Source organism: Pseudonaja textilis, chromosome 5 (genome assembly GCF_049901715.1).
Source record: "Pseudonaja textilis isolate UNSWEBS1 chromosome 5, rPseTex1.2, whole genome shotgun sequence".
Classification (NCBI taxonomy): domain Eukaryota; kingdom Metazoa; phylum Chordata; class Lepidosauria; order Squamata; family Elapidae; genus Pseudonaja; species Pseudonaja textilis.
Genome location: NC_141994.1, coordinates 5549548 through 5577298, shown reverse-complemented (window position 1 = coordinate 5577298; position 27751 = coordinate 5549548). Strand labels below are relative to the sequence as shown.

Genomic DNA, 27751 nt, shown 5'->3' with positions numbered 1-27751 from the left:
TTATTAGATGGAACATTTTCATAGAGCCTCATTTATTTACTTTTATTTTGCAGAAAAGAGAATTCGATGTGGACAGTCTCAGCAAATCAGAATTGAGGATGCTTCTGAGTATTTTAGAAGGGGAGTTGGAAGCACGAGATCTTGTGATTGAAGCTTTGAGGGTATGTCATTGATTTATTATAGATACATTTTTCAGTCTAGAACAAAAATATCGCAGAGGTGTAATGATTTTAGTAATTATAGATGAATAATTAAATTTCAGTATCAGAATGGATGCTACTTGATGAACTCTGGAATTTCTGTTCAGGCTTCAGGATTGTTGGTATAGTGTTGGAGCAGGATCTTTCAAAAGATTATCCTGCAATGTCTGATTAAACAATACACTGATAATCAATACAAAAAATACTGGGCAAGTTTCACTACGGTCAAGCCCTTTGTGGCTCATAACTTCAAGTACCAATTGGATTTCTTGAGCAATCGTGTAAGCTAATTTACTAAAATCGTGCAAATTACTACCCAAATAATTTTTGTATATAGCTAAAATCTTTCTCAGACCCATCTTCTCTTCACCTCACTTCCTCTGGACTCCGGAACCTCTTCTGTAATGGCTTTGTTTCTCACCCGAATTGCATTGGTGCCTTTTCTGTATTTCCTAAGTCTATAGGCATTCGATCACAACCAGATGATTTTGGGGACTGGGGAGGGGGAAATTTCTTTTTAAATGAATGAATAGAAACTATATATACTCCATAGAGGGACAAAGAGTAGAGTCTACTCCGGCTACTACTAGAACAACAACTAAAATTCTCAGCAAAAGGATTCCGACTACTGAGAGTTAAGCTGTTTCTACCTGTCTATACGTGATTGTTCCATCTTGATTAACAAGTCCGGGCTGTGATTTATTTTATTACTTTATGTTATTATATTTTATTATTTTTATTTTTTATTCTCTGTTTTATTATTTGACGATTCCTGGCAATTGCCTGGACTAGACTCTTCAAATTTTGGGGCAAGATTTCAGAAGTGGCTTGCCTTTGCCTGCTTCCTAGAGCTGAAAGACTCTCACTAGCCCATGTCACCCAGCTGAGTTTGGACTTAAATTGTAATTTGGACTCCTGGTTTCTAGCCTAGCGCCATAACTATTTCCCCAGACTGGGTCTCTCTTCTGGACTGTGATAGAAACTACTAAATAAATAGTGAGAATCTTGTGTAATGTGGATTTTCTGAGCAGAACTGAAGGGGCATTTTCTTTCCATTCTTGCAGTCCATCATTTTTGCGTCTCCTTTTGCATGAAATGGAATATGTCCCATAGATGCTTTTGCATAAGAAGATACTATTAAGCCCTCGAAAAGATTACTCTAATTTAAGTTTTAAGTGACTTATTCATTTGCCTCTAACGCCTTTTCATATCCACTGTGATCTCTGAATTCTCCGCTTCAATTATCATTATTTCACTTTTCCATACTTAGGAAAGGTAAAATAATGATACTTATTTTCAAGTATTATTTATTAGGCATTATTTTTTTTAATTATTTATTCTTTTATAATAAATTATTTATTATTTATTTGGGCATTATTTTAGGATCAAAATAAACTTCTTCTAAATTACAATCCCTGTCAGATTGAAATTTTCTGTAAAAAAAAACATTCTCCCACAGCCTGAATACTTTTGCGTAGGAAGCATTCTTACTTAACAGAGGTATTCACTGACATTATCTGATTCTGTTCTGTTGTGAGTTTTTACAGGGTTTTTTATATTTAATTTTGTGCAACAAAGCAGGCAACACAAACATCACAGTCAATTTAGGAAATAAATGAATGCTTTTGTCAGTAAGTTATCTGCCAGTGAGAAGAATCATATATGACAATAATTTCAGACCTCAAAATGAGATAATTGGATGTGGCAGTTATATGTCATTCTGAATTTACTGGTATAAATGGTTTTAATTGTTTTGGAGTTATATACTATATTTGAGATAAGTCCCATGGGATATATGAGATTTCTTCCCGAATTAACATAGAATTTAACAAGGAATTTCTTAAACAGTTACTTCTATCATTTTCTGTAAAAACAACTGCAAAGTTTACTCACGTGAATTTCCTTTTCATGAAGGTTTAATTTTATATTGTTAAACGTAGGAGATTGTGTTGAGGAGACAGGGGAGGGCTATCTCTAGACACAAACAAGGAACAGATGGAAGAGGCCCTTTATGGTTTATCAGAGAAACCAATAGCTTGTCATGCAAACCATTTGGGAAAAAGAAACGAAAAAGCTTCAGAGACCTCAATGAACTCGATATTGAAAGAGAGCTGGAGTTTTCCTATCTCAGTCCCCAATATTTTACACTCCAATTCTTGGCAGAAAAACAAATGGAAGAAATTTCACACAAATTGTGTGGAACCTGCTTCCTTAGCTATGTTCTGCAATGAAGTAAGATTCAGGGGAAATTTGCACTTTGGGGAGACAATGTTTTAGTTCAAGTACCCATGGGTTGTGAGTTATAATTGGTTCTAAGTGAAGTTTCTCCCATGTTTGTATCATGTTAATACAAGGGTCTTGAAAGGGAGATATCAAACTACCCAGTGTGACATCTAAACAATTTTCTTCTCACATACATATAGAATTGGTGTATCATTCTTTTTTTAAAAGAATAATTTTTATTAATTTTCTTTTTTTTTTTAACATCGCAAAACATCATGGTATCAACAACGTTCTTGGCATCTATACAAGATTATGATTTAAATATCATAATACATTATATTACATTTATCTACTATTAAATAATATCTTTAGCTATAATTACTATTCTTATATCTTTATATAGTTTGCAAAATTTTATTTTACTTTCTTAAGGGTTGTTTCAATTAATTTATACCAATTGTTCCAAATTTTAAAGAATTCAGAGTCGTCTTTTTCTTTCAATTTCATTGTTAGCATTTTCATCTCAGCACTTTCTGTTACTTTGTGTATTATTAGTTCTTCATTAGGGGTATTTGGTGTTTTCCATACCTGCGCAAAAGCTACTCTGGCAGCTGTTATAATATGTAACACTAGGTATTTTACTTCTTTTGGTCGTCTTTCTTTAATAATTCCTAATAGGAAGGATTCCGATCTGACCTCAATCTGATAGCCAGTAATCTCTTTTAACCAATTTTTAATTTGGATCCAGTATGTCCTGGCCTCGGGGCACATCCACCGCATGTGATAAAATGTACCATCAACTTTCTTGCACTTCCAAAATTTAGGACTCATATTGGAGTAGATTTTTTCCAATCTTGTTGGGCTAAATACCATCTATAAAACATTTTATATATGTTTTCTTTGTATGCGGCAGAGACTGTTAATTTATAATTTTTATTCCATATTTTTTCCCATTCCTCTAATTCTATAGTGTATCCAAAATTCTGTGCCCATGCAATCATTGTACTTTTGACTATTTCCTCTTCCGTTTTAAAATCTAATAAATATTTATATATTTTAGTTATAAATTTTTGTTCTGGTCCCATTAATATTTTATCTGGTTCTGCCCTTTGTCAAATCCAAAATCTTTTGAGTCTTTTTTATATTTATTTTGAATTTGCAAATATGGCCACCAATCTATTATAATTCCGTTTTCTTTCAGTTCTTGGTTTGATTTTCCTTTTCCTTGTCTATCTAATAATTCTTCATAGCTTACCATTTTCCGTAGGTCTAATCTATTTGGATGTATTATGGCTTCCATGGTTGACAGCCATCATGGGATTTCTGTATAGTGTTTACCTTTGATTTTTTTTCCAAATTGTAATCAATGAATCTCTTATTAGGTGTTGATTGAAATAGGTATGTATATTACTTTTATTTTCCCTCAAAAATGCATGCCAACCTACCAAGAGGTCATGTCCTTCTAATGTTAAGATTCTCTTGTCTCTTAATTTAATCCAATCCTTAATCCAACTCAACACCGCTGCCTGATAATAAAGTTCCCATTCTGGTAGTGCTAGACCGCCTCTGCTCCTATTATCTTGTAATAGTTTCATTTTAATACATGGCTGCTTGCCCAACCAGACAAACTTGGATGTCATTTTATTTAGTTCTATAAAAAAAGATTTCCCTAATTTAATTGGAATCATTTGGAATAGATATATTAATTTTGGTAAGGTATTCATTTTCAACGTTACTATTCTTCCTAATATAGACAGTTTCAATTTGGCCCATAATTCCAATTCTTTTCTTATTTGCTTAATCAGTTTGACATAATTGTCCTCTTTTAATTATGAACATCTGGGTGATATCCAAATTGCCAGGTATTTCCACCTTTTTTACTATTTGCAGTCCTATTGTATTTTCTAATTCTACTTTCTGCTTTGTTGTACAGTTTTTGACTATCATCTTAGTTTTATTTTTATTTATTTTAAATCCTACTACTTCCCCAAATTTTTCTATTTGTTGCAACAATATTGGTCCCAAATTCGTGGATCTTCCACTACAAATATCAAATCATCAGCAAATGCCTGAACTTTATATTCCTCATTTCTAATCTTAATTCCATAAATCTCTGGGTTTTGTCTGGTTGCAGCAGGCAACACTTCTAAAGACAAGATAAATAACAGAGGCGATAAAGGACACCCTTGTCTCACTCCTTTTGCAATTTCAAAATCTTCAGTACGGTCTCTATTTAATAATACACTTGCTTTTTGATTTGAGTATATTTCTTGTAGTGTTTTTTCTATATTAGTGCCAAAATTCAGCTTTTTAATTTGATATAGCATGAATTTCCAATTAAGATTGTCAAATGCTTTTTGTGCATCTAAACAAATTAAAGCTGCCTGTTTTTCTGGATGAGCTTCATAGAATTCAGTCGAATTTAGTACTGTCCTAATATTGTTTTTAATTTGTCTATTTGGCAGGAAACCATTCTGGTCTGTGTGTATAAGTTCACTTAAAATTGGTTTCATTCTTTCTGCTAATATTGTCATAAATATCTTATAATCCGTATTTAGTAACGAGATTGGCCTTTAGTTCACAATTAATTGTTGATCAGTGCCATCTTTTGCAAGTAAGGAGATGTATGCCTCGGACCAGGACCTCGGAAGTCTAGCTTGCGTTAATGCCTCATTATATAGTTCTAGTAATATTGGTTCAAATATTTCAGATAAATTTTTATATAGTTCGCCTGGTAGACCATCCGGGCCGAGTGTTTTATTATTTTTTTTGTTTTGGTATCACCTTTTGTAACTCTGTTAATGTTATTTCTTTATGAAGTACTTCTCTTTTTTCTTCTGAGATTGGACTCAGACCGTTTCCCTCCAAGTAGTATCTAATGTTTTCTTCCCTAACATCTTCTTGCTTATAAAGCTCGCCAAAATACCTTTACGCAATTCTCTTTTTCTCCTCCAACTGATAATATACTCATCCTTGAGTTGCTGAATTAGTCTTTTCTCTTTCTCTATTTTTAATTTATGGGACAACCACCTTCCTGGTTTATTTGCTGATTCAAAAAAATTATGTTTAAGAGTTTTTAAGTTACGTGCATTTTCCTCAATATCTATCAAATTTAGTTCTTGTCTAATCATCCCTATTTCTTTCTTAACTTCCATATTCTTTGGGTCTCATATTCAAATTTTTTAATCCTTTCTTGTAATTCGTTCTGTTTCTTCCATTTTTCTTTATTTTATTTAGCTATATAGGCTATTGATATGCCTCTCACGAAGGCTGTTGTAGTGTCCCATAAATTTTGTAAACTAGTATGTTGGCTTTAAATTAACCTTAAAGAATGTTTCTAACTCATTTTTCATTCTTGAGATATATTCTTTTTCCTTTGTTATTTGTGAATTTAATATCCATCTCCTTTTCCTTTTACTGTCCTTTCCATGTAATTTTAACCGGGCTATGGCCAGCCCATTTATTAGGCATTATCTCTACTTCACTAATGTCTTTCTCAATTGCCCCGTTAACCCATACCATATCGATTCTGGACCATGATTTTTGTGGACTCAAATAAAATGTATATTTCGTCTCATTTGGATTCCTCTTTCTCCATACATGTTCCAAATTGGTCTCATGTGTTAAAATCAAAAAAAAAAAATTGGTAAAATTCTCTTTTTTTTCTTCCTGTCCCTTCCATACTAATATAGTCTTTTTTAAACAAGCAAATATTTTTTTCACCTACACTAATTATTTTATCATACAATCCTTTATAAAACTTCTGGTTATCATTAGGGGCATATATCCCCACTAATAGTATTTGTTTTTGATGTAAATTACTTTGTATCATTAAAATTCTGCCTTGTTCATCTGCATAGATTTTTTTTTTTTTGCATTTATCCCTTTTTTACGTAAATTGCTACCCCACTTTTCTTTTGATCCGCCAGTGCTGTAAATAATACACCCAACTTGGGATATTCTAGATATTTTTTATGCTGTTTTTGATATGTACCTCCTGTAGGCATATAATATCAACGTTTTGTTTAGTTAGTTTGGTTAATATTTGTTTCCTTTTGATCTGGGAGTTTAACCCATTGATGTTTATTGAGGGTAATTTAATCTCTTCTTCCATTGTTAATTCTGAGTCTACCTAAATCTTCTGTTTGTTCTTGCTTCTCTCTGGGTCTTACTCTTAGTCCTTCTCTCCTTGGGTATTCTCTCTTTTCTTTGCCTCTCTCTTCTTGGTCCATTTCCTGTATTCCCTGTTGCTGATCTTCTTGTTGGTCCTCCTGACACTTGCTTTCTGACTCTTCTTTACTGGTCTGAGAATGCCTTGTGATCCAATAAAGAAACTTTGTATGGAAGCCTTTGTAGAGTTCGTCTGTTCTGTCTCTATATTCAGTCAGCCGTCAAAAGACAGAACATCCACCCTGTCTGACCTGGTAGAATGGGAAGGTCTCCTCAAGGATCGGTAGTCCTGCAAATTGCCTTGACCCATTCTATGCAGGATTTTAAAGGTGATAAGCAGCACCTTGTACGGCACACGAAAAGAAACTGGGAGCCTGTGTAGCTCACATAACAGCAGGTTACTTGGTAATTAAGTTGCCGGCAGTATCCATAATTGTCAGTAGCATGCCTAACAGCTAAATAAGGTTTGAGTAATTAAGTCATCAACTGGTTAACTTTCTTTTGACATCTCAGCTTAGATAAGATTGTTGCATTTTCACTTCTAATTTCTTTTATCTTTTTACAATTCTTCAGCTGGCCAAAAATATCAGCGTTGTTCTCTTAGCTTGATCCAATGTAGTGTCTGCCATTCAATTTTAGCCACGTTCATCAATTAATGGCCCAGATAGAGATGCATTAAAAACAATATTCAAGCAACGCTATGACTTAGGAAGTATTGCAATGCTTATGTAGATGTACATGGAGATGCATCACCACATTATAACATTCTTTGTGTAAATGAGTGTTTTCAAATCTTCCTCTGCTTGTTAAAATTAATAGGAATATTAATGCCATCAACTGAACAATGAAAATATTAGTATTTAAAAATATAGAACCCTCTAAAATGGTTTGTGATTGACACTGAAGCCTATAAAACACAAACAACTTGTCAGAAAATGTTTAGTTTTAACTGCTGTTTCTGTGTCAGGCTTGACGATTAACATAGCCCACACAAAATACACTGTGTTTCATAAATGGTAATGTTTCTCTAATGAAGCAGCATGTGTATAATAACTTCTAAGAATAAGTAAATGGAAACAATATTGCATATACTATATAATAGTTAGAATAGAATAGAATTCTTTATTGACCAAGTGTGATTGGACACACAAGGAATTTGTCTTGGTGCAAATGCTCTCAGTGTACATAAAAGAAAAGATACATTCGTCAAGAGTCAAGAATCATCAGGTACAAAATTTAATACTGTCATAGATTACCAATAAGCAATCAAATCATTCTAGGAAACAGTCAATAAAAATCGTTAGGATACAAGCAACAAAGTTACAGTCATACAGTCACAAGTGGGAGGGGACGGGTAATAAGGAGTGATGAGAAGATTAACAGTAATAGTAATGCCGACTTTGTAAATAGTTAGACAGATAAGATGCATTGTGTATACAGTATACGTGGTTTTCTGTAGATAGTACATTCCATGCTTTATAAACCAGCTTACATTATGTTTAGATTTTATCTTACACCATTAGACAAGAAAAATGTTTTATGACTACCAATTCACTGCTTGGTGATGGTACAAGAATATTTAGCAATTTTCTTTTTTTTTTTTTGTTATGTTAATTTAATGTGGTCTTTCTTTACATAATATCTTAAGACATTATGACCAAGTCTACTTATATTCAGAGACTGTCTTCTGATATAAAACAGAATCTAATATCAACACCACATTGCAAGGAGTTTCAAATACTTTTGACCCTAATCCTGAAATGAAATGCACAATCCACAGAGATGATTATGGAACTTTTTTCTGGGAAAATTGAGTGTAATTTGATTGACTGCAGCATAGGTATTCTCCAGAACTTTGCCTAATACTAATAGCAAAGTAAAAATGCTAAAGTCTTCGACTTTATAGGTTATGTGCAAATTCTGATGTGTAAATTGGGAAATAATCTAAAAAATACACTGTTCATTTCTTTTCTTTTCTCTCCAGAGAATCACTCTCCTTTTACTTATTTGATTTAACCACAACTTCTGTGAACATGGCTGCTAAGTGTGAAAAATGCTGTTCAGATAATTTCCCAGCTCATTATTTAGAATGATAATTTTTTTCAGTTGGAAGTCCAGGTTGACTTTACTATGTTCTGCTATTTCAAAATACTTAAAAAGGCATTTTGCCAAGAGAGATAAAAGATCAAAGGGCTGACTGAGTAGAAAGAAGAGGGAATGAAATTCAACAGAATGTAGAAGAAATTGATCCAGAGGGTTAAGATCTTAGAGTTCCAGAAATGGCTTCTGATATTTGAAACAAAATTCAAAGAGAATAATTTCTATAATTTCATTCACCATTATGAGCTTGTGTGTGAAAATATTTTCAATGTTGAAGCCAAAGTTATAATCACACTTTGTAATATGCATCACTTCTTTTGTGAAAAGCTAGAGAGATGTGTAGGTTGCTTTAAAATCCATTCATTCTTCCTCCTTACTGAGACTGCATTTGTTGATGATTTGGTTCTTAAGAAAACAATTATGGATATGAAGAACACTGTTAACTAAGTATAGTAAAATTAGAATGCAGGCAACTTTACTCAGCAGATTAAAGATACATCCACTAACACAGTGGCCTCTGACCTTTTTGATACCAGGGACCGGTTTCAGGAAAAACAATTTTTCCATGGACCACCATCAGCAGGGGATGATGGTATCCCATGCATACACAGATGAAGCTTTGCTCACGTGTGTGGCCTGGTTCCTTATAGGCCGTAGAGTCTGTACCAGCTCACAGACTGAGGGTTGGGGATGCCTGCAATAACATACATATGTACATGTGCAGGTGCATGCGGATGCATGTGTTAGCTGAAACTGCATTTATTAAATTGCTTGGAAATTTGAAGATTTTGTTTTATGAGGAAAAGCTAGCTTTTTCATCTGGAAAATCTTTTGGAGAAAATTATTTATTTATTTGTTTGTTTGTATTCCACCTTTATTATTTTTACAAGTAACTCAACATAGGGAACCTACTCATACTATTGATATGCAATGCTTGATCCTTGCATTTATATAAAAAGTGGAAAATCCTATCCTTATTCTTCATAGCTAAATGTATGATTTGAACCAGACTTATAATTAGAGTCAACTTCATTGTTAATATGTTAGATGTGAAAGACCATATGCATTGAATCGGAAAATTAAAGCACGGAAAACCTTTACAATATACAGTTGCACTGCAAAATTATGAACAAAATCTTTAAAAGTTAAATATTGGAATGATTTTTCTTTAGGAATCTAGTATTATTTTTAAATGTACTAGTTTAGTTTTTGAAATTGTGGGAAGAAGAATCAGTGGAGGCTGATTGAAAAGGAATTATTTGGATGCTAGAAACTTCAGTGACAGAAGCATGTTTCTGTGGTGGCTGACAAAATGGCTGAATGTGTGGATGGATCTTTATAGGTTCGGGGGGCGGGGTTTATGTGTTTGAGATGCTCCAGGGCAGGGATGTCAAACTCACATTGTCACGTTATCGTCATGTCACATATCACAACTTTTCCCCCTTCATTAAAATGGGGATGGGCGTAGCCAGTGCATGACACATCCAGCCTGCAGGCCGTGCGTTTGACATCCCTGCTCCAGGAGGTTGGTTGTGCAATATAGTGAGCTTTGTGTCTTTTACTGTTTCAATGGTGATGGGTTAATCCTATTATGTCCTAAAGGTCATGTCCTGTCCTTCTTCATACCATCAGCTGAAGGGGTTCTGTTTATGAATAGATTCACCCAGTCTTTATGGGCACAAAATATCCATCTCTGGAGGAGGATATTAAGAAAGACTGAGGCTGCTTTCTGCCTTTAAGAACGTGTTTTCTCTATTTCTCCTTTGGGGAAATATTCTATCCTGCCTCTTTTAATGTTAAGAATAAAGAGTAAAGGGGCTTTCTATAAAATAAATAGCAATATTATTGCTTTTGATCTTGATATTCTATAGAAGTATTATGTACATTATACTTGGGCTAGAGCCAGTATCTTTGAAGGCTTTGGAAGAAACTAAATAGCAATTCAATAAAAATGGATTGGAGTATTACTATTGGGATCAGGAAGAAGAATTGTGCTTTCATCTCTGGATTTTTGGAAGCGTTTCCCCCTATTTCATCCTTGTTATTGGGTTAAATATGTAGTTGTTAAATACATATTTATATGTGTTTTGATGAACAATTTATTATATGCTTTTTAGATACTGTTTTTCCAATTATGAGTCATTTTTGTTTGCAGATGTCCAGAATGTGTTTTTTATTTTTAATATGTGCATTTCTTGACCACATAAAAAATGAAGAAAAATATTTGTTTTTAAAATGTAGTATTAAATAATTTGTCTGTTCCTACCATAGTCAGGAGTAATCATTTCATGACTGCATAAAAAATTAAGAAAAATGTTTTTGTTCCAGTTATTCGAGAATTCCCTTAGGCTTATTAATGCTGGCCCCCCCCTTTTTTTTTTCAGAAGGCAGGTGAACACATAATGATTTAGAATACCATTTGATTTCCCATGAAAGGCTAATGTTTGTTGATGGTGCATTATTCGTTTGAGAATATGGTTTTATTGTATTAAATTGGAGTCAGAGGTGGTATTCAACTGGTTTGCACTGGTTCGGATGAACCGGTAATGGTGATTTGGCATGGGTCGCTGAACTGGTAGTGACCCCTGGCTGGCCACACCCCCGACCTGCTCACTTGCCCCGGTCCCTCTCCTAGCTTTCCCTACCATGTGGTGACCACAGCGCTGCACATGCAGTAAGCATGTGCAGCAGCCCCGGGACATCCGCCCTCCTGCCCGCCCTCCCAGAGCATGTTTTCTTCCTTCTCCCGGAGGATGTGCCTCTTCCAGCCTGGCCTGGCCCGGTCAGTCGGCAGGTGGGTGGACAGATGTCCTGGGGCTTCTTGCCCCCCTTGTCGCAAAATGCCTGCAGCTGCTGCACGCTTTTTTGGTACGGCTGGAGTCCAGTTCTTGCGCTGAAAAAGGGGCAGCTGGAGCCAACTCTTTTTCGGTGTCCAGCTGCCTCTTTTGCAGTGCAAGAAGCCTCCCCTAACCAGCTGGCTGCTCTCTTCCTCCTCCTCAGCCATACAGAACAAACAGGCGGAGGAGGAGGACAGCAGCCAACCAGTTGGGGGAGGCTTCTTGCGCCGTGAAAGAGGCGGCTGGAGACCCAAAAAGAGTCGCCTCCAGCCACCCCTTTTTCAGTGTGAGAACCCTGTAGCTGCCGCTCCACTTCTCCAATGGGCTGGCGCATGTTGTGCTTTTTTCGGCGGGGCTGGAGAACATGCAGCAGTTGCAGGCTTCTTGCAGTGAAAATTTCTGATCTACGCCTCCGCTCCACGTCTCCAATGGTCTGGCATCGCCCTGTTCTATGTGCCGGCTGCTCCGACGTGCCGGGCCTGGCACATAGAACAGGATGTGCTTCTTTCGGTGTGGCTGCTGGACTCAGCAGCACTGAAAAAAGCACACAGAAGCTGAGGGCATCTCGTGACAAGGGGGGCGAGAAGCCCCAGGACATGTAGTGACCTGCTGGCTGACTGGGCCGGGCTGGCTGGAACAGGCAGGTCCACCGGGAGAAGGAAGAAAGCATGCTGTGGGAGGGAGTATGCTCTCCCTTTGAGCTCCTTGTGCACACCGGGAGCACCTAATCGGAGCCAGAGAGAGCAAAGTTGGCTGCTATGGGGTGAGCACCTTGGCTTCCCCTCTTGCTCCTCACAGTCACCCTGAGCCAGTGCGATTCTTTACTTGGTCAGCCAGACACCCACAGCAGCACCCACAGCAGCAACAGGCAGCGAGCGCCGCAACAAAGAGGTACAGTAAGATTTGGCGGTGCAAACTTATCTCCGAGGGGCTTCTGAAAAAAAACAAAACAAAAATCACCCCAAAACAAACCCATTCAGCAGGCAGACTCGTCAGGGAGTCGCGGTCTTTACTTGGGCTTTTTTTTTGTCAGCCCAAGGGCGGAGGAGGGGGGAAGGTATGTAGGAAATCACCCTGGCTCTGCAGCATTGGTCATGTGACTGAGAGGGCATGGCCAACTCAACGTCATCTCAGCAAAGTGCTGCACCACCTTGCCGAATTGGCCACATCCACCCAGTCACATGACCACCAAGCCACACCCACCAAACAAGCCAAGCCCACAGAACCAGTAGTAAAAAATTTTTTGAATCCCATCACTGATTGGAGTGTTTTAATTTTTTATGCATTAAATTATTAGAGGATAGGGTTATCCCTATCCAATTATCTGTCAATTATCTGGAAACCTACACTCTCAAACAAAAAAATCTCCACACCACAAGCCAGCCAAACACGTGGGCACAAACAGACCCCCCCCCATACCTCCAGCTCAAACACACCCCAACCAGGCACCCAGATGAAACCTGGCTTCCTAATAAATGATAGCTGTCCGTTTACTCGGAGCCAAGCCACACTAAAAGCCTCTAATACAGGAAACACAATGTTGCCAGCCAATCAAGACAAAAAAAACACTACAAAACAGACAAAAGATATTAGAAACACCAATCAAGCAGAACACAGCAAACTCCAAGACCAATAGACACAGACCAAGACTCCCAACCAATCAGGATGAAGAAAAAAACATTCTGGCACAGCAGTAGGCTAGCCCCAAATTTAAAACTGAAACCGCTGTGAAAGCCTGACTCACAGACGAACACAATACAGAAGCCTGATGATGGCAGATGAGATTCTGCCGAAACGTTGCTACAGCTTTAAAAGCACAACTATAATGACGTGGGAAAATACCCGAACAAAGCTGAATACCATGTGTGTGTGTGTGTGTGTGTAATAACCCTGCCAAGGTTTAGATGTAAATTTTGCTGAATCAACATAACACCAAATCCAATGATCCTAATTACATACTATGCTGGAATATGGTTTAGCAAACATAGCCTGCCCCCCCCGTCTCTCCCAGGGTTGTGTTTCCTTCTCCTCCCCTGCAGCCACTATATCAGTTATCAGTGAAATAGGAGCCCCAACATTTTTTTAGTGATGAGCATACAGTACTGGAATTTTGAGAGATGTAACGGTAGCTCTCACAACATGGCTGCAACTGTGATGGTGAACATTATGCACACATCCAACAACATGCCAGTGATAAAATATGCCCCCTTCTCTGCTCCATTTCTCAGTTAACTCCTTGAGGTTAAAGAGAATTATTTTGTTTCAGAATTTGCTCAAGGAAGAACCATAATGGAACTTGGATCTTACGATCAACGCCAGATTTTTGCTCAGAAGAGAGCCCCGTAACTGAATACCAGAGATAGGTTTCCGCCTCTAAAGCCAAGCTGTATGCCTAGCCATGAAAGCTCAGAAATATGTGACAACATTAACATCTTCCACCAACAGGAAAAAAAAAAAAAAACAGCCAGGCAAAACATATTTACATACCTGCCTACGGTACATAAAATCTAGATCAAATATACTATCCCATTTTATACCAATACTAAAAAAATTACGGAGCATTTTGAACATTGCATTTAAAAAGAAAACTACACGTAATGAAAGATGCCCAGCACAGGCAGAATTCTTCCTTTGTCCTCCAGGACCCTGAGACTTTCCCCATAATCAGCCTGGACCTCTCGTTCATTGTCTTCTGTCCACCAGCATACTTTTTTTTTTAAAGACAGTGGGCAAATTTTCAAAGAGCACATTGGGTTACATTTTTATTTGGGGGATTATAAGAAATCAAAGGTATTCTTCGTAATCCAAGTAGCATTGTACATATATGGAAGATGGTTTGATGTTTTTATGTTTTGTTTGTTTATGTTTGTTTTTAAAAACCAATAAAAACTTATTAAAAAAAAGTAGCATTTGTAGCATTCTAGCCTCTCAAGAAAAAATCTTTTTTTTAAAAATCAGGTGGACTAGAAAGTCATGGAAAGGGACATTCCTAGATGCAAATACAGGTGAGCTGTAAGCCATAATCACCTCAATTATGACACATCACGGCTTAGAATTATCTTGCTTTGCATGTAATGAGTCTATCTCATATATTTGATTCACCTTTTAAGTTGCATTACTGCAATAAATGAACTTTTGCGCAATATTCTAATTTTTCGAGTTTCACCTACAGGCACCTACAGTCCCCTTGTTGGATTCCCAGACTTAGGGAATCACAAAGTCTAGATGTTATGAGTTCGTCACATGGATGTTACTGCAAATAATAACACACTTTTCTTGATGGGCACATTTAATTGTCAAGCATAGAGTAAAACCATTGCCAGTTTCAGGCGTGGTTATAGAAAAGTAAGGACCACATACATAAATACTTGTATAGCTAGAAATGCAGTGCTTCCCATGTAGATTGCTAAAGTAATATGTCAGATTCCTCTACTGAACTTTTTGAAACAAGAGATGGATCTGTATCTAAGACTCACATGGGAATCTAAACTCTAGGTCAGATTTGGGAAAAGGTTTCCAAATAAGTCATCTTTTCAATAAAAAAGTATTCCTTTCAAGAGGTAATCCCTGAGTTATGCAGTTCACTTAGCAACTGTTCAAAATTGCGACCTAATCATTTACGTTTATGACACAGTCCCAAAGTTACAAATGCTGCAGCACAGGGCAGTCATTCATACTTATGAGCAACCATGGAGGCTCTGCAACATTCACCCTGCCTATTCTCCTCCCCACTCTGCCGAGTCCCTACAGGCTTGTGGATCCTTTCATTGCAAAGATCTAGAGAGCCTTTGGTTTCTTGACCTGCTCGGTGCTTCAGGCCTTGGGTGTGTTTGCAGAGAATGGAGGCTTCTAAAGTACTGCAAGATCGCGCAAGATCAGTAGCGCGAGATCTCCATTCTCAGCAAAGGGCTTGAGGAGGACTTTGTTGATAAGAACCAGAGACCCAAAGGGATACATGCAGCTATCCTGGCCTCCGTTCTCATCAGCAAAAAGGCTTTTTGCAAAAATGACCCGGAGCCTATAGGGACACAATCTCTTGTCCCTGTAGGCCTTGGCAAGACTTTGCTCCAAGCGAAACTGGCAGAGAGACTGAAGAGGAGACAGCTCCCTTGATCATCGAGAGCTACCTGAAGAGAGTGACTCTGGTCAAGTAGGATGGAGGGGGAAGGAAAGCATGAGATATCTCAGGGGGTCGGGGAAAGCACTAAGCCCCGTCCCCATGTCCTTCCCTACCCTGAAATACCTCATATGTACTTAAGGAAAACCCACGTGTTTGATTAGCGAATGCCTGGGCGAAAGCAGAGAGGGATCGTGTTTAAGTGATGTGATTTACTCTTATGAATCCTGGGGTTACGAATGTAATTGGCAGGCTCCATTACATTGGTAACGCAAGGGCTACCTCTATTACACACCCATGCACCCCACACATGTTATCCAAGCATAAGAGAATAAAGAACAGGAAGAAGCTTTGAGCTCCAACCCAGCACTCAGGTTTTCTTTCTTGCTATTCATAAAGGAGACGCTTCCTTTTTTCCCCCACCCCTTCCCTCTCTTAGTCATAAAATGTTAACTTGAACAACCAGGATTCACAGAATCTGTAGAAACAGTTTTAGTTGCTTCTTCGGTAACCACCTGATTTCATCAGTCCTGTCAACTGTGGATATTGCACCAACAATGGACCTTCTCAAGGTATCACTGGCTCCAATGGTAGCTCTTTCCTAGGGTTGATGACGACTTCGAAATAAACACAGCAGTGCTGATGTTAAAGAGTGAAAATCCCGATTAAAAAGCAGGCTGCCAAACAGGCCTTCCAAGAGCTGCTTGCTAGCTACAGATTATATACCATGAGTTAGTCCTCATTTAGCAACCACCTTTTCATATTTTTTCCTATCTGTGAATGGTTGCTTAACAAGGCAGTTCTGCACGGAAACTATCTGTACGTCCATCAACAAATGAGGAAGAAGTAAGCGTGTCCGTTGTGTTTAGTACAATTGTAATTTCTTACATGTTGCAGATGAACATACCAAGATCACAAAATGCTCTGAATTTCTATTTTAAGATGTTCTTTTAAGGAGGGCAAGCATTTCAGTCCCTGGCTTTCGTTACCAAAATTTAAGAGTAGCAAGTTAGAACATAGCTCAGTCGGCTTAATAGCTCTCACCTTTGCCAGCCAGTATGTTCTGCCATTCTGGCAAGAGATGATGCTCATTGTCCACTCCTGACAGTTTGGAAAACTACTTTAGACTGGTAAGTTAGGAGCTTGGTGTTGAGGCGATGAGGACAGGAGGTACAGCCACTGTCAATAAAACAGCCTGATAAAAATAGACTTGAGTCCAGGGCAGGAATGTGAGATGAATAAACAGATCAGACAAATGGAGTCTATGGAGATCCTCAGTCATCCAGGACATGGTTGTCCCAAAGACAGGCGGCAGCTGGACTTTCTGTTTTTTGTTTTTCTTTGAAGACATTTCGCTTCTCATCCAAGAAGCTTCTTCAGCTTCTGAAAAAAAAAAAAACAACAACCAGAAAGTCCAGCGGCCTCTTGAAAAAGCACCTTTGGGAATATCAAACAAACAAAATGTGTGCCCTAAGTTGATTTAAGGCCTTCCGTTTAAATTTCAATATAACTTCAATATCACTTTAATCTATTTTTATGAAATTTACCCACACTGGAAAAAGATATACATTATTTTGGGGGTGTCTCCATGCGTAACTCCTGTCTGCATTAGAGACCATACAAAGACTTAGAAGGGGATAGAAAAAAGGATTACCCTTGTGCTGGATTATTATGCAAAGAAATGTAGCTTTAGTGGCCATCAACATTCATACTCATTTTTGTTGTTTGAAAAACTGAGTATCTCTTAATGAATAGTTTAGAAAAATCCTTCCCTGGGTTGAGTGGCTCTTTTAAACTTGAAATTGGTCCTTTCTGAAGCATTTCAAAACATATCTCAATAAATTAATGCATGCACACATGGAGGGAGAATGAATATTAATCCCTGGACAATCCTGGGATCTGTTAGATTATGCTTTGAGAAGAAGGTAGTGTAGTCTGATGTAACCAGAATGAATATTAAATGTTAGGTAACCATTTTTTTTAACCAATGCTGGATGGAACAATGGATCCTGGATTTTTTTTATACATTCTTTAGGTTACCAGATCTGATTCAAAAATTGTAGCAATATAATGCATTATATACACTAAGTTGGGGGAGTACAAACAAACAGACAAATACAATAAGAGTTTTAGTAGCAGGCAAAGCTGTAGAAGACAAGCCATCCATTGATTTTGGGATGCACATAATACAATTAAGATCTTTATCAAATGAAGCCAAGAATGAAAAGTCCGTCTATTTTTGACATTCTTTCAGAGTACAAACACTACATCTTGAATATATTATAGATGAATATCTTGAGCAATATCAGTTTTACTGGTTGAAATCAGAAAGCCAAGATCAGGAAGCCAAGAAGCAGTCATCTCAGTAGCCCAAAATACTTATTTAGTCTTGGATTTGAAAAATGATATATGATTCTCATATGGAACTAATTAGGAATTTTTTTTATTAAATAAGAGTATATCCTTTTCTTCCATGGGCTACATTTTCTGTTGACTTCAAACTGTGAATGGTGCCCCGAGTACGTATTATTTAATGTCTGGCTTTCTATAGCTGACTTTTTAAGGCACCTGCTGAAATTTAATCTGTCTTCTTGGACAGCCAAAACTACTCGTGAACTTTGCTTTCATTCTCTTCTCATTTCTAACTAGCACTGGTCCTTTGACAGCAGCTACTCCATTAGAGTGGAGGAAGTGATTCGAGCAAGATATAAGGGTTGATATGCATATAATTGAATATTCTTTTTCCAAGGTAGTTGCTATCTGTCTTTCACGATATACTAAGAAGAATTCTTAAGTCAAATTAAATTTGAGAGAACTTTGAATCTAGCAAATTATGCCTAACCAATTTTAGTGTTATCCAGAGGTAAATAGAACAATTATCTCTTGTGGTAACAAAGATGAAATCTAATGGCAACAGTCAAATGGAACTTGAGAATCCCACTGCAATCAGTGATACTTTAGGGGCTTCAATTTTTGTTCATAAATAGTACATCAATTTTAAAATCCAAACTGTCTTCCACAAGTGCTTGCCAGTAAAAAAAAAAAAAAAAAGGAAAATATTTAAATTAATTATTATTCCAAACACAGTAGAGGATTCTACTGAAAGTTTAGCAATAAAGCATATAATTTACCCTTGTATTCAATTATCCTTGGGAAGTAATAAAACTGCTTTAATCTCATAAATGAAACTAAGGAATAAGGGAGAGGCAGATCTCCCTAGAATAATTCTTGAAACCTTTTATTGCCTCAGTGATGGTGATTGCCTATTCTACAGCACTTGCCAATTGCCATGTTTGCTGGTGGCAGAAACAGAGCAGAGCATCAGCAGGTAGTTTGAAATGTGGGTCTTCTTTGTGTAAAAACAAAGTTGTTCTTGACATATGTGGGCCCCACGCTCTTTACACACATAATTCCTTGCACGTCTGCGGACTTCAGATAAATGCATTACTTACCTTAAGACAGGGGTGGGCAGCTCTGGCAACATTACAACCTGTGGACTTCAACTCTCAGTATTCCTCATCTAGGGTTGGGGTGAGGGTTAGGGTTGGCTCAGGAATTCCGGGAGTTAAACTCCACAATTCTTCAACTCCCAGAATAGTCGCCCACCATAGTTGCCTACTCCTGCTTTAAGGAGCGCGCTAACACAGATACCACCATCATATCATCGTTATCATCATCTCATGGACAAAATGAATAAACAATATAAATTGAAAAAAGGAATAAATAAAATATTAAATAGATGACAGTTCTGTATTTGGGATGAAGTTGTTCCATAGTGCTCATCTGGTTTCTCTTCAAATTGTATAATTGTTTTGCAATATGTCAAAATAGATAAATTTACTTATTCTGCCCTTTGGGATTCAAGAATGGGAGTTCTATATCTCAGCCTCAACCATAGCAAACTTGATCGATCCCCTGATTGGTCAAATAGAGTTTGGGAGTTGGGTGGAGGACTACCAGAGATGCCTGGGTCATCTGACAAAAAGGCAATGACAAAGTATTTTGATTTTCTGCCAAGAAAACTACATGGGCGCAAACAAGTATTTACCAAAGCATTGTGTTTGTCTCAAAAAAAGTATTTAATTTTTAAGTCATGGAATAAAAACCAACTGGTGGATAATAGTGAAAAGCCATGTTACAATCATTTCAGCCCTGCAGTCAATGATTCCAAATGATCAGACTCATGCATCGGAAGTTGTTCTACTGAAGTTAAAGAAAAAAAGTGGTGATATGGTAAATATTCAAAATGTATTCATTATGACGAGGGTTAATCAAGGAATATCCTTTCCATAACATCGTAGTCCAGTCCTTTTAACTGTTCTCAAAGTGTTATCTATGGATAAGTCCTTGATCCGTATTTAATCCTATAGGTGATTTTTCTCCTTTTCTTTGGCTGTTCCAGCAGTTATCTTCTTAGGGTTCTCAGACATCCTAGCTATGGGTGTGAGACTAGAAGTTTTTCAACACATGCTTATATGAGAAATAGGAAGGAAGGATTGATTCTGCAGGTTTACTATTGCAGCAAGTCGTTCCTGATAAATATTTCTCTGGTTATGAAGAAGTATAGCTGGTGACGCTATCTCATGAAAGACTCTAATTAATGATCTCCTGGACTGGTAGAAGGGAAGGTGAACCCTAACTCACATCAGCTCGAACACATCTAGAAATATAGTTTATTGATGCAGTGGCAGTGGGTTGAAAGAATGTCTGCAATTCAGCTCCTGAAATGTCAAGCACATATGTAAATGTCTCCTGAATACATGTACATTACTCATAGTTTATTTTTGATTCCTCTGTAGTGCAGCTCTTAATTGCCTTCCAAGAAAACATAATATCAAAGCAGCTCAACAATTGCTTTAAGGGTGTTATACACAGTACATTTTCTCCTCTCAATCTGAATGATATAAAAATTGAATAGCTAAGAATATTTGACTACTGAACGCCAAACCCAAAGGTGCTTTCAGTTTGTTAAATAGGAAACATAGGATTGTTGAGTGAAATCTGGTAGACAATGGAATACACTGGATACAAATTGATAGTCTTCCTGTTTTCTGGCAGGGCTCTTTATACATTTGTGCCAGATGTATATCACATAGTTTTTCAACAAGAACAATTCTTATATTTTCCCTTCCCTTCCCTCCTCCCATTCTTGAAATAGCTGGATGTTTTATGAAAATTAATTCATAGATTCCTCATAGTATGGAGACCAAATTATAATATAAACGAAGTTTATTTAGCCATATCATTTAATAGATGTTCCATTCCATTCTGTCCCTTCCTTCTAATATTTTTTTCCCATTCCCAACAGTCAGTGTTTTGTATCATCTAGGCACCTTCAGTCTCCACAGGCTATTCTGGACTCTTCTGTTTTTCTTTCCTAAAGTGGTTTTGTTATTTTACAAATTTGGTATTTTTTCCCCAAGCCTGCTGATATTTGCCAATACTATAGCAGCATATGGATGGCCTATTTTGGTTACATAGGCTTAGATGAATACTGTCATTGAATTTGCAGCTGGAAGAATGAATTTGCCATTTGAGAATGTAGACTCAAGATTATAGGAAAGGCAAAGAACTAACAAGTGTCAAAACTGACATATGTCAAGAACTCTGAGCATGATTTCAGGAATTATTGTCCTTTCCTTTTCTTTGTCTTGTAGGTGTTTAGGCACTAAGACCAGTTTGAGTCATTTTTTAAATTCAGAGTCAAGAAAATAACTCATCTCTTGATAAATGTCATTGGTCAGAAAAGGCAAGTTGAGAACCTTTCTGGATGGTTTACATAAGAAAACAAAATGTTACAGTTTACTTTTCCACTGTAATAATTTATAAGTTTCCTTTAATCGGTTGGCATCCAAATATATTAGACTTTATTTCCCATTTCCAACCAATTTAGGCGCTGCTTTTAGAAACCACCATACTTGTACAACTTCAGGTTGGCAAAACTAAGTTTTCATATTGATCTACAACACCATATCATATTTATGTATTCTGGAAGACTTAAATTTTACTTATTAATACAGAATTGAACAAAATATTTTAACATTTGAGATATTGAAGGATATTTTTGAATAATGGACCCAAAAGTTAATTTTAAGAGTGTCTGCTTCTACAGATAGAGTGTAGTTTAAAATATGTTATGGAAGAGGAACATGCTTTACTGGACAAGACTGATACTGATCGGAAAGTAGATTTAAAAATGGCAAGTTAACAGAATATGGGAGAGAAATGGCTATATTGGACATATAAAAGAAAGTGCCTGATGTCTTAATGATTAAAAGGGATATGCTAATAACAAACCAAGAGATTGCCCTGTATACTCTTTTTATATTGGCTTTACAAAAGAGCCCTGTTAAAGCATTGAATAATTTTATGAGAAGCTATACAGAAAAAAATTGAAAAGACATCAGGTTCCAGAACATTATTTGAAAGGACTAAGACCAACATTATCAAAAATAAAAGGAAGGAATTTAGAATTGGTTTATCTGATCGAGCCTACAATAGATATGCTGTTTTCTCTAGTAATCCTTCATAGACTTTTGCTGATCATGAATAAAATCATGACTAAATTTTTAAAGGATATTTTGATAGATAAGGGATGGGATAAGGGAAGAAAAGATCTTCTGAAGTGTTTTAAGAGAAAGTGATACATTACTAAAATTCTTTGCACTTGTTATGAAGGGTCATTTTTATATCTTTTCTTTTTCTTAATGATATTCTCCTTTTTTACTTCTATTTTTTTCTATTGTCTTTTTCTTTTCTTCACCTTTTCTTGTTTGTAGTTTTTATCCTTGTAATTGTAATTTTTGATAAAATTGCAAAAAAAAAAAATTGACATAGATATAAATATGTTTATCTAATAATCGTGAAGAACCTATTTTCCCAAGACAAGCTGCATTTGTTGCACAAGCTGCATTGGGTGCCAGTTTGCTTCCCAGTCCAATTCAAAGTGTTGATTCTGACCTTTAGAGCCCCACGTATCCTCAGTTTAGCTTACCTAGGGAGAAGTCCAACTGGCAGTGTGTCCTCCCATATGGTACCCCACTCTCCTGACCTGTCAGAAAGGTGTAAAAATGTGGCTCTGTGGCCTAACATGGGGCTCACAGAAGCCAGGGGTATGATTTAGCACCCTAAAAGTTCCCCTCCCTCCTTTTAATTGACTTTTAAGGATTTTTCAAAATGGCCATCAGACCATTAATATTTCGTATATTATTCTTAACACGCTCTGATGCTAAGGAATTCTACTCCCCCGCCCCACCTGCAAAGAAATCTGTTCCAAATGCAAAACGCAAGCAGAGGAGAGGAGTTTCAGTTTTAGTTTCATAGCACCAAGCAGCTTTAGCCATGCCCAGGCTCCTTGCTGTCTCCTTCTTGCTCACACAGCAAATGCTGCTTGAGTTTCCAAACAGCCCTCAACTCTCTCAACGCACTGACAGGACGCTAGCCAGAGGAATATCATTGAATGCTGGTAGGCAGAGGCAGAATTCCCTTCCCCTCTTATTTTCCTCCCCCAAAACTAAGCCCGATCACATAGCTTCTTAGTGAAGCATGGGTATCCAGCTAGCGTTTTAATATATTTGTCTTCTACATTGACCAGAGTCCCTCTGTGAGGGAGATGAGTGATTTCAACACTTTTGATAAATGAAAAATAAACAAAAATAACATTATTAAAACAAACAACTTTTAATAAAATAATGATATCAATAACTATCATTTAAAGTTAATGATAAAAACACTGTCCAAAGTAATTGTGTGCCTGTTTTATTTACCCATCAACTGTCTTCCTAGTAATTGTTATGGAGCTTCTTATACAGATTTTATACCTGTCACCTGGTATAAAGTACATGACATCACCTGGTACACAGGTGATCACCTGGTATACATGACATACAGAATTAAACTAATGGCTTACCTAAGACCTGCACTATCAATGGTCAGTTCAGATGTTAATCTTTCTGAATTAGAGTTTAAGATTACAATTTATTCTATGTGGATTATCAACATGGTTCACTATGTTGGCTCCTCTTCTTCTTCTTCTTCCTTAAGTGCTGCTATCTTTTAAAAAAAAATATTTATTTTGTTCTACAGGTTTTTGCTGACCATCAGGAATCTCTCAAATGCATTTGACCAATCAGGGCATTTTATAGGGTTAACTACTTTATCCATGTCTTCTTGGATGCTAATCTCAAAGAACAATTTGCAGATGGTGTCTTACGTGTACTAATTTAAATGAAAATGTCTATCTGATCTGGCTAAATTGAGAAATATGCAGTGTCAGTGATAGTATTGTTAGCTAGTTGTTTTTAAGTATACCATTTTGGTGCAGGAAATGCTTCTGTGGACTTGCAGGGTACAAAATTTATTTGGAATGGAAAGCGTAGATAATATTAGCCAAGGTAATGGAGAAAGAAAATAATCTGGGTGCAGCCAAAAGAATTTATTGAAAGTTTGACAGATTCTATTAGAAGGTTGACTGAGTAAAGCATACTAGACAATAAAAAATTGCGAGCTTTACTATTCATGGTTGAAATGCTGGTATTACATTTAAAATATATTTTTGAAATTCTGAGTCTTGTTATTGATCATTTATTTTGCTTATTGTGAATTTCCTTGAATGTAGTTTCCTTTGGGGAACACTTGCATTTATACTAAAATCTAATCTGAGTTGGGACTTTTCATTTCTCTATGGAGAAAGGTTGTGTAATTATGATTTTAAAAATACAAAATCAACATTAAAAAAGACTTATTAAAGAAGCATAACCTAATTTTTCTTATTATTTCCATTCTTTAAAAAAGCAAACTTTTTGAATAGAGGAGGTCTCCTTGGCAACCACTATTCAAGCTAATTCTCCAGTGATATCATAATTGTATATGTAGCAATATTCTGTTACTATGGAAACAAATGTGATAAAACATCTGTATTTGTAGAACAATCTATCAAGAGGGAAAACAGCTGAAAAGTATGCATTTTTCCTTTTTTCTAATGCTTTTGATGTCATGAAAAATGAATATTCTTGATCATCAAGTAAAAACAGTTTATTCCTGATGAAGATTTCCTATTAGAACACACATTTCAGAACCAAATATTTAGAGAAAATAAGTTGACTTATGTGTTTGTATAACATAACATAATCTCTGGAAAATGATCTCCGATTTTCAACTATTACAAAGAGACATACTGAAATCTAGTATTAGTTCTCTTGGATTCACATTTTCTTCAGAAATTTAGTTCCTGGCAGTTCTTCCTTTATACTATAGCTATGGTTCATCCGAAATCTCATTTTGATCCTGAATTGTAGGGTAAGAATAAGATGGAGATGAAGAAGAAGTTTTTCTCATTTTTTTGCCTGTTCAAAGTCTGGATCTTCCTACAGCTTGTTCCTAATACTTTTTTAATATTTCAATTTACAAGGAATTTGACTTAAACTATCAATGCTAGAATACTGTTTGGAGGATAGGCCAGTGCAATACTGGTGGCAATGGGAGGGAGGCAGACCTCTTAAAAACAGTATATATAGTCTTTGCTTGGCAACCATTCATTCAACAACTGCAAAATTATGACAACGCTCAATGAGGAGAATTATGATCAGACCTTGAAGTGGTTGCAGTGTTCCACAGTCACAAGATAGCAATTCAGGCACTTGGGAACCATTGTGCAATTGCAATGGTCACAGCATCCCACAGTCATATGATCACCAACCTTCACTGATGGCTTTTGACAAGCAAAGTCAATGGAGAAGCTAGCAATAATGTAACATAATGTTTAAGGATCACATCTGGAACTGTTGTTGTAAATTGGCACGGTTACAATTATTTGATTTATGACAGTGTTGCTTCATGATGGAGTTGTCAGTCCCAATTAAAATTGTTAACTTATATTTGTGAAGCTGATGGAATGCAAACTTGAGAAGAAATGTAAATTTCTTTGTTTGCAAAATTTCCAACGTTAAAGATGTTCTGCTCTGAAATGTTTTTCACAAATATATTTTAGAGCCAGGGTGGCACAGTGATTAGAATGAAGTATGTAGGAGGCAAGCATTTTGGGTATGTATTTCATATATGCAAATGCCAAATTTTTATGTTAGAGTCATAACAAAATTACATACTATATGTCTTTTGTTTAGCATTGAGACAATAAACGAAATGTTAAGTTCTTTTCAAATAAGGGGTAGCTCTTGTTTGGTTAATCTTACAGTAGCCATAAATCCATCTTTGTAGAGTGTGCATCTCATGATGTTGGTTGCCAGCTATGTTTCAGAAACCATATATTTTCAACCAAATGACTTGTGCTAGCCATGACTTGCAGATAAGGTCACAGGACCAATAAAAGTGTGAACTGTACTTGATATAGTTTTCTCTATGACTGCTACACATTGTTATTGTGCAGTAGCTTGCCCATACTTGTCAATCCCACTCTTCCCTGACAGTATTTCTAAAATGATTTGTGTCACTGTGTAACCAATATTTTTTATCTAAAATCTGCTTGAACAGAAGATTGTATTAGTTGGTTTATATCGGAAACATATCCATATCTCCAGATTGGTGTATTTATCCACCAAAATTTACTTACATGAGTCAAAGTGTTTTGTTTCACTTGGACCAAAAATTGGAGATCTACTATAATACTATGTTTACAAACTGCAAACTGATCTTTATTGGTCTGTCTATCTCTTTCTCTCCCTCCCTCTCTCCTCTCCCTCCCTCCCCTCTCCCCCGGTGTGTGTGTGTGGACAGAGAAATGAGAAATGTTGCCACACTTTCAAGATTTTCTTATTAAAGCCTGTATTAATAGAATTTTGTATTATTTGCTTGTGACTTCAATTTCCTGACCTGGCCTCCCTTGAAGGGATCACATATATTTATATATTGTTTGTTCCACATATATCCATAAGACTGATTAAAAGCACTGCTGACTATTCAACTAAAACATGCCTATTTTGTCTTCATGAATACTCTTTAAAATCTCGGTTCTAAAAGAACACAGGAGTGCAAGTTATGTAGCACTGACTGGTCAAACTAATGTTAGCAAAAAAAAACTCGTTGGTTTGCAAAATTTAAAAATGAATGAAAATAATAAGCGTTTTTGATAAATATGCAAAAATGATGTTAAATCTATTTGCCCTAGAAGCCAACTGATTTTCATAAGTACTACCACTTTAACAAAATCCTGAGAACATTTTTGAGCACTTTTTATTGTTAACTTTAAATAAAAATTCCATTTATAAACTAGTGAGTTACTCTCTGTTAATATTTACTTTCTGTGTTACTCGTCATGCTTCAAAGGAATGACATGTTAGAGAGATAACTGCCACAAAACATACATATTCTAAAATGCGTTGATTTGTTGTTAAAGACCCTGAAATAATTTGTAGTCATCCAAACATGATGCAGGGCGTTGATTGCTTTACAGCAGCAGGTGTGTGGGGTTGTTAAGTCTGTGAATACATAATTCAACGATCATTAATTATTTGTGTTTGTCTCTTAATGTAATATTTCAGGCACGGAGGAAAGAGGTTTTCATCCAGGAACGGTATGGCAGATTTAATCTTAGTGACCCATTTTTGGCTCTGCAGCGAGATTATGAAGCAGGAGTTGGTGCCAAAGAGAAGAAGTCTATCTGTACCAACCCACTCTCTATTTTGGAAGCTGTTATGGCGCATTGCAGAAAAATGCAAGAGAGGATGGCAGCACAGTTGGTTACTGCAGAAAACAGGCAAAAGAAGGTATCCTTCCTGTTATTTTCTTTTCTAAATGCTTATTAGGAAAATAAAGGATTTAGTTTTTTTAACTTATATCAAAATAGACTTCTCTTTTAGCGGTATTTAATGTATTTTATTATTGATAGTGAAATGCTAATGGGAGAAAATAAATGGTTGGAAGAGACTTTGGGGGTTTTCTAATCCAAACCCCTGTTTAAGCTATATATTCTAGACAAATGGCTGTCTAGTCTCTTGTTGAAAAACTCCAGTAATGGATATATTGCCTTTCCTCCCAGCACTTCAAGGCACCACAGACGTTTCCATTCTCAAATTCCATCCTCAATGGTTTCCCTGAGGAGAATGACTGGCCCAAAAACTCTACAGTACAGGGCAGACTTGAGTAGCTCC

At 36.5% G+C, this 27751-nt stretch overlaps 1 protein-coding gene across 3 annotated transcripts in view; it reads left to right on the top strand.

Annotated features, from left to right (window-relative positions):
* Window positions 1-27751, top strand: part of CTTNBP2 (cortactin binding protein 2) — a 106129-nt gene that overhangs the window by 9759 nt on the left and 68619 nt on the right. For all 3 annotated transcript variants that reach the window (XR_015743739.1, XM_026713155.2, XM_087934013.1), the window contains exons 2-3: window positions 54-161; window positions 27143-27367. Coding sequence is in view for 2 of the 3 variants with exons in the window: in XM_026713155.2 (XP_026568940.2) it covers window positions 54-161; window positions 27143-27367 (333 nt within the window). In the remaining variant the exon portion in view is untranslated. The remainder of the gene's footprint in view (window positions 1-53; window positions 162-27142; window positions 27368-27751) is intronic.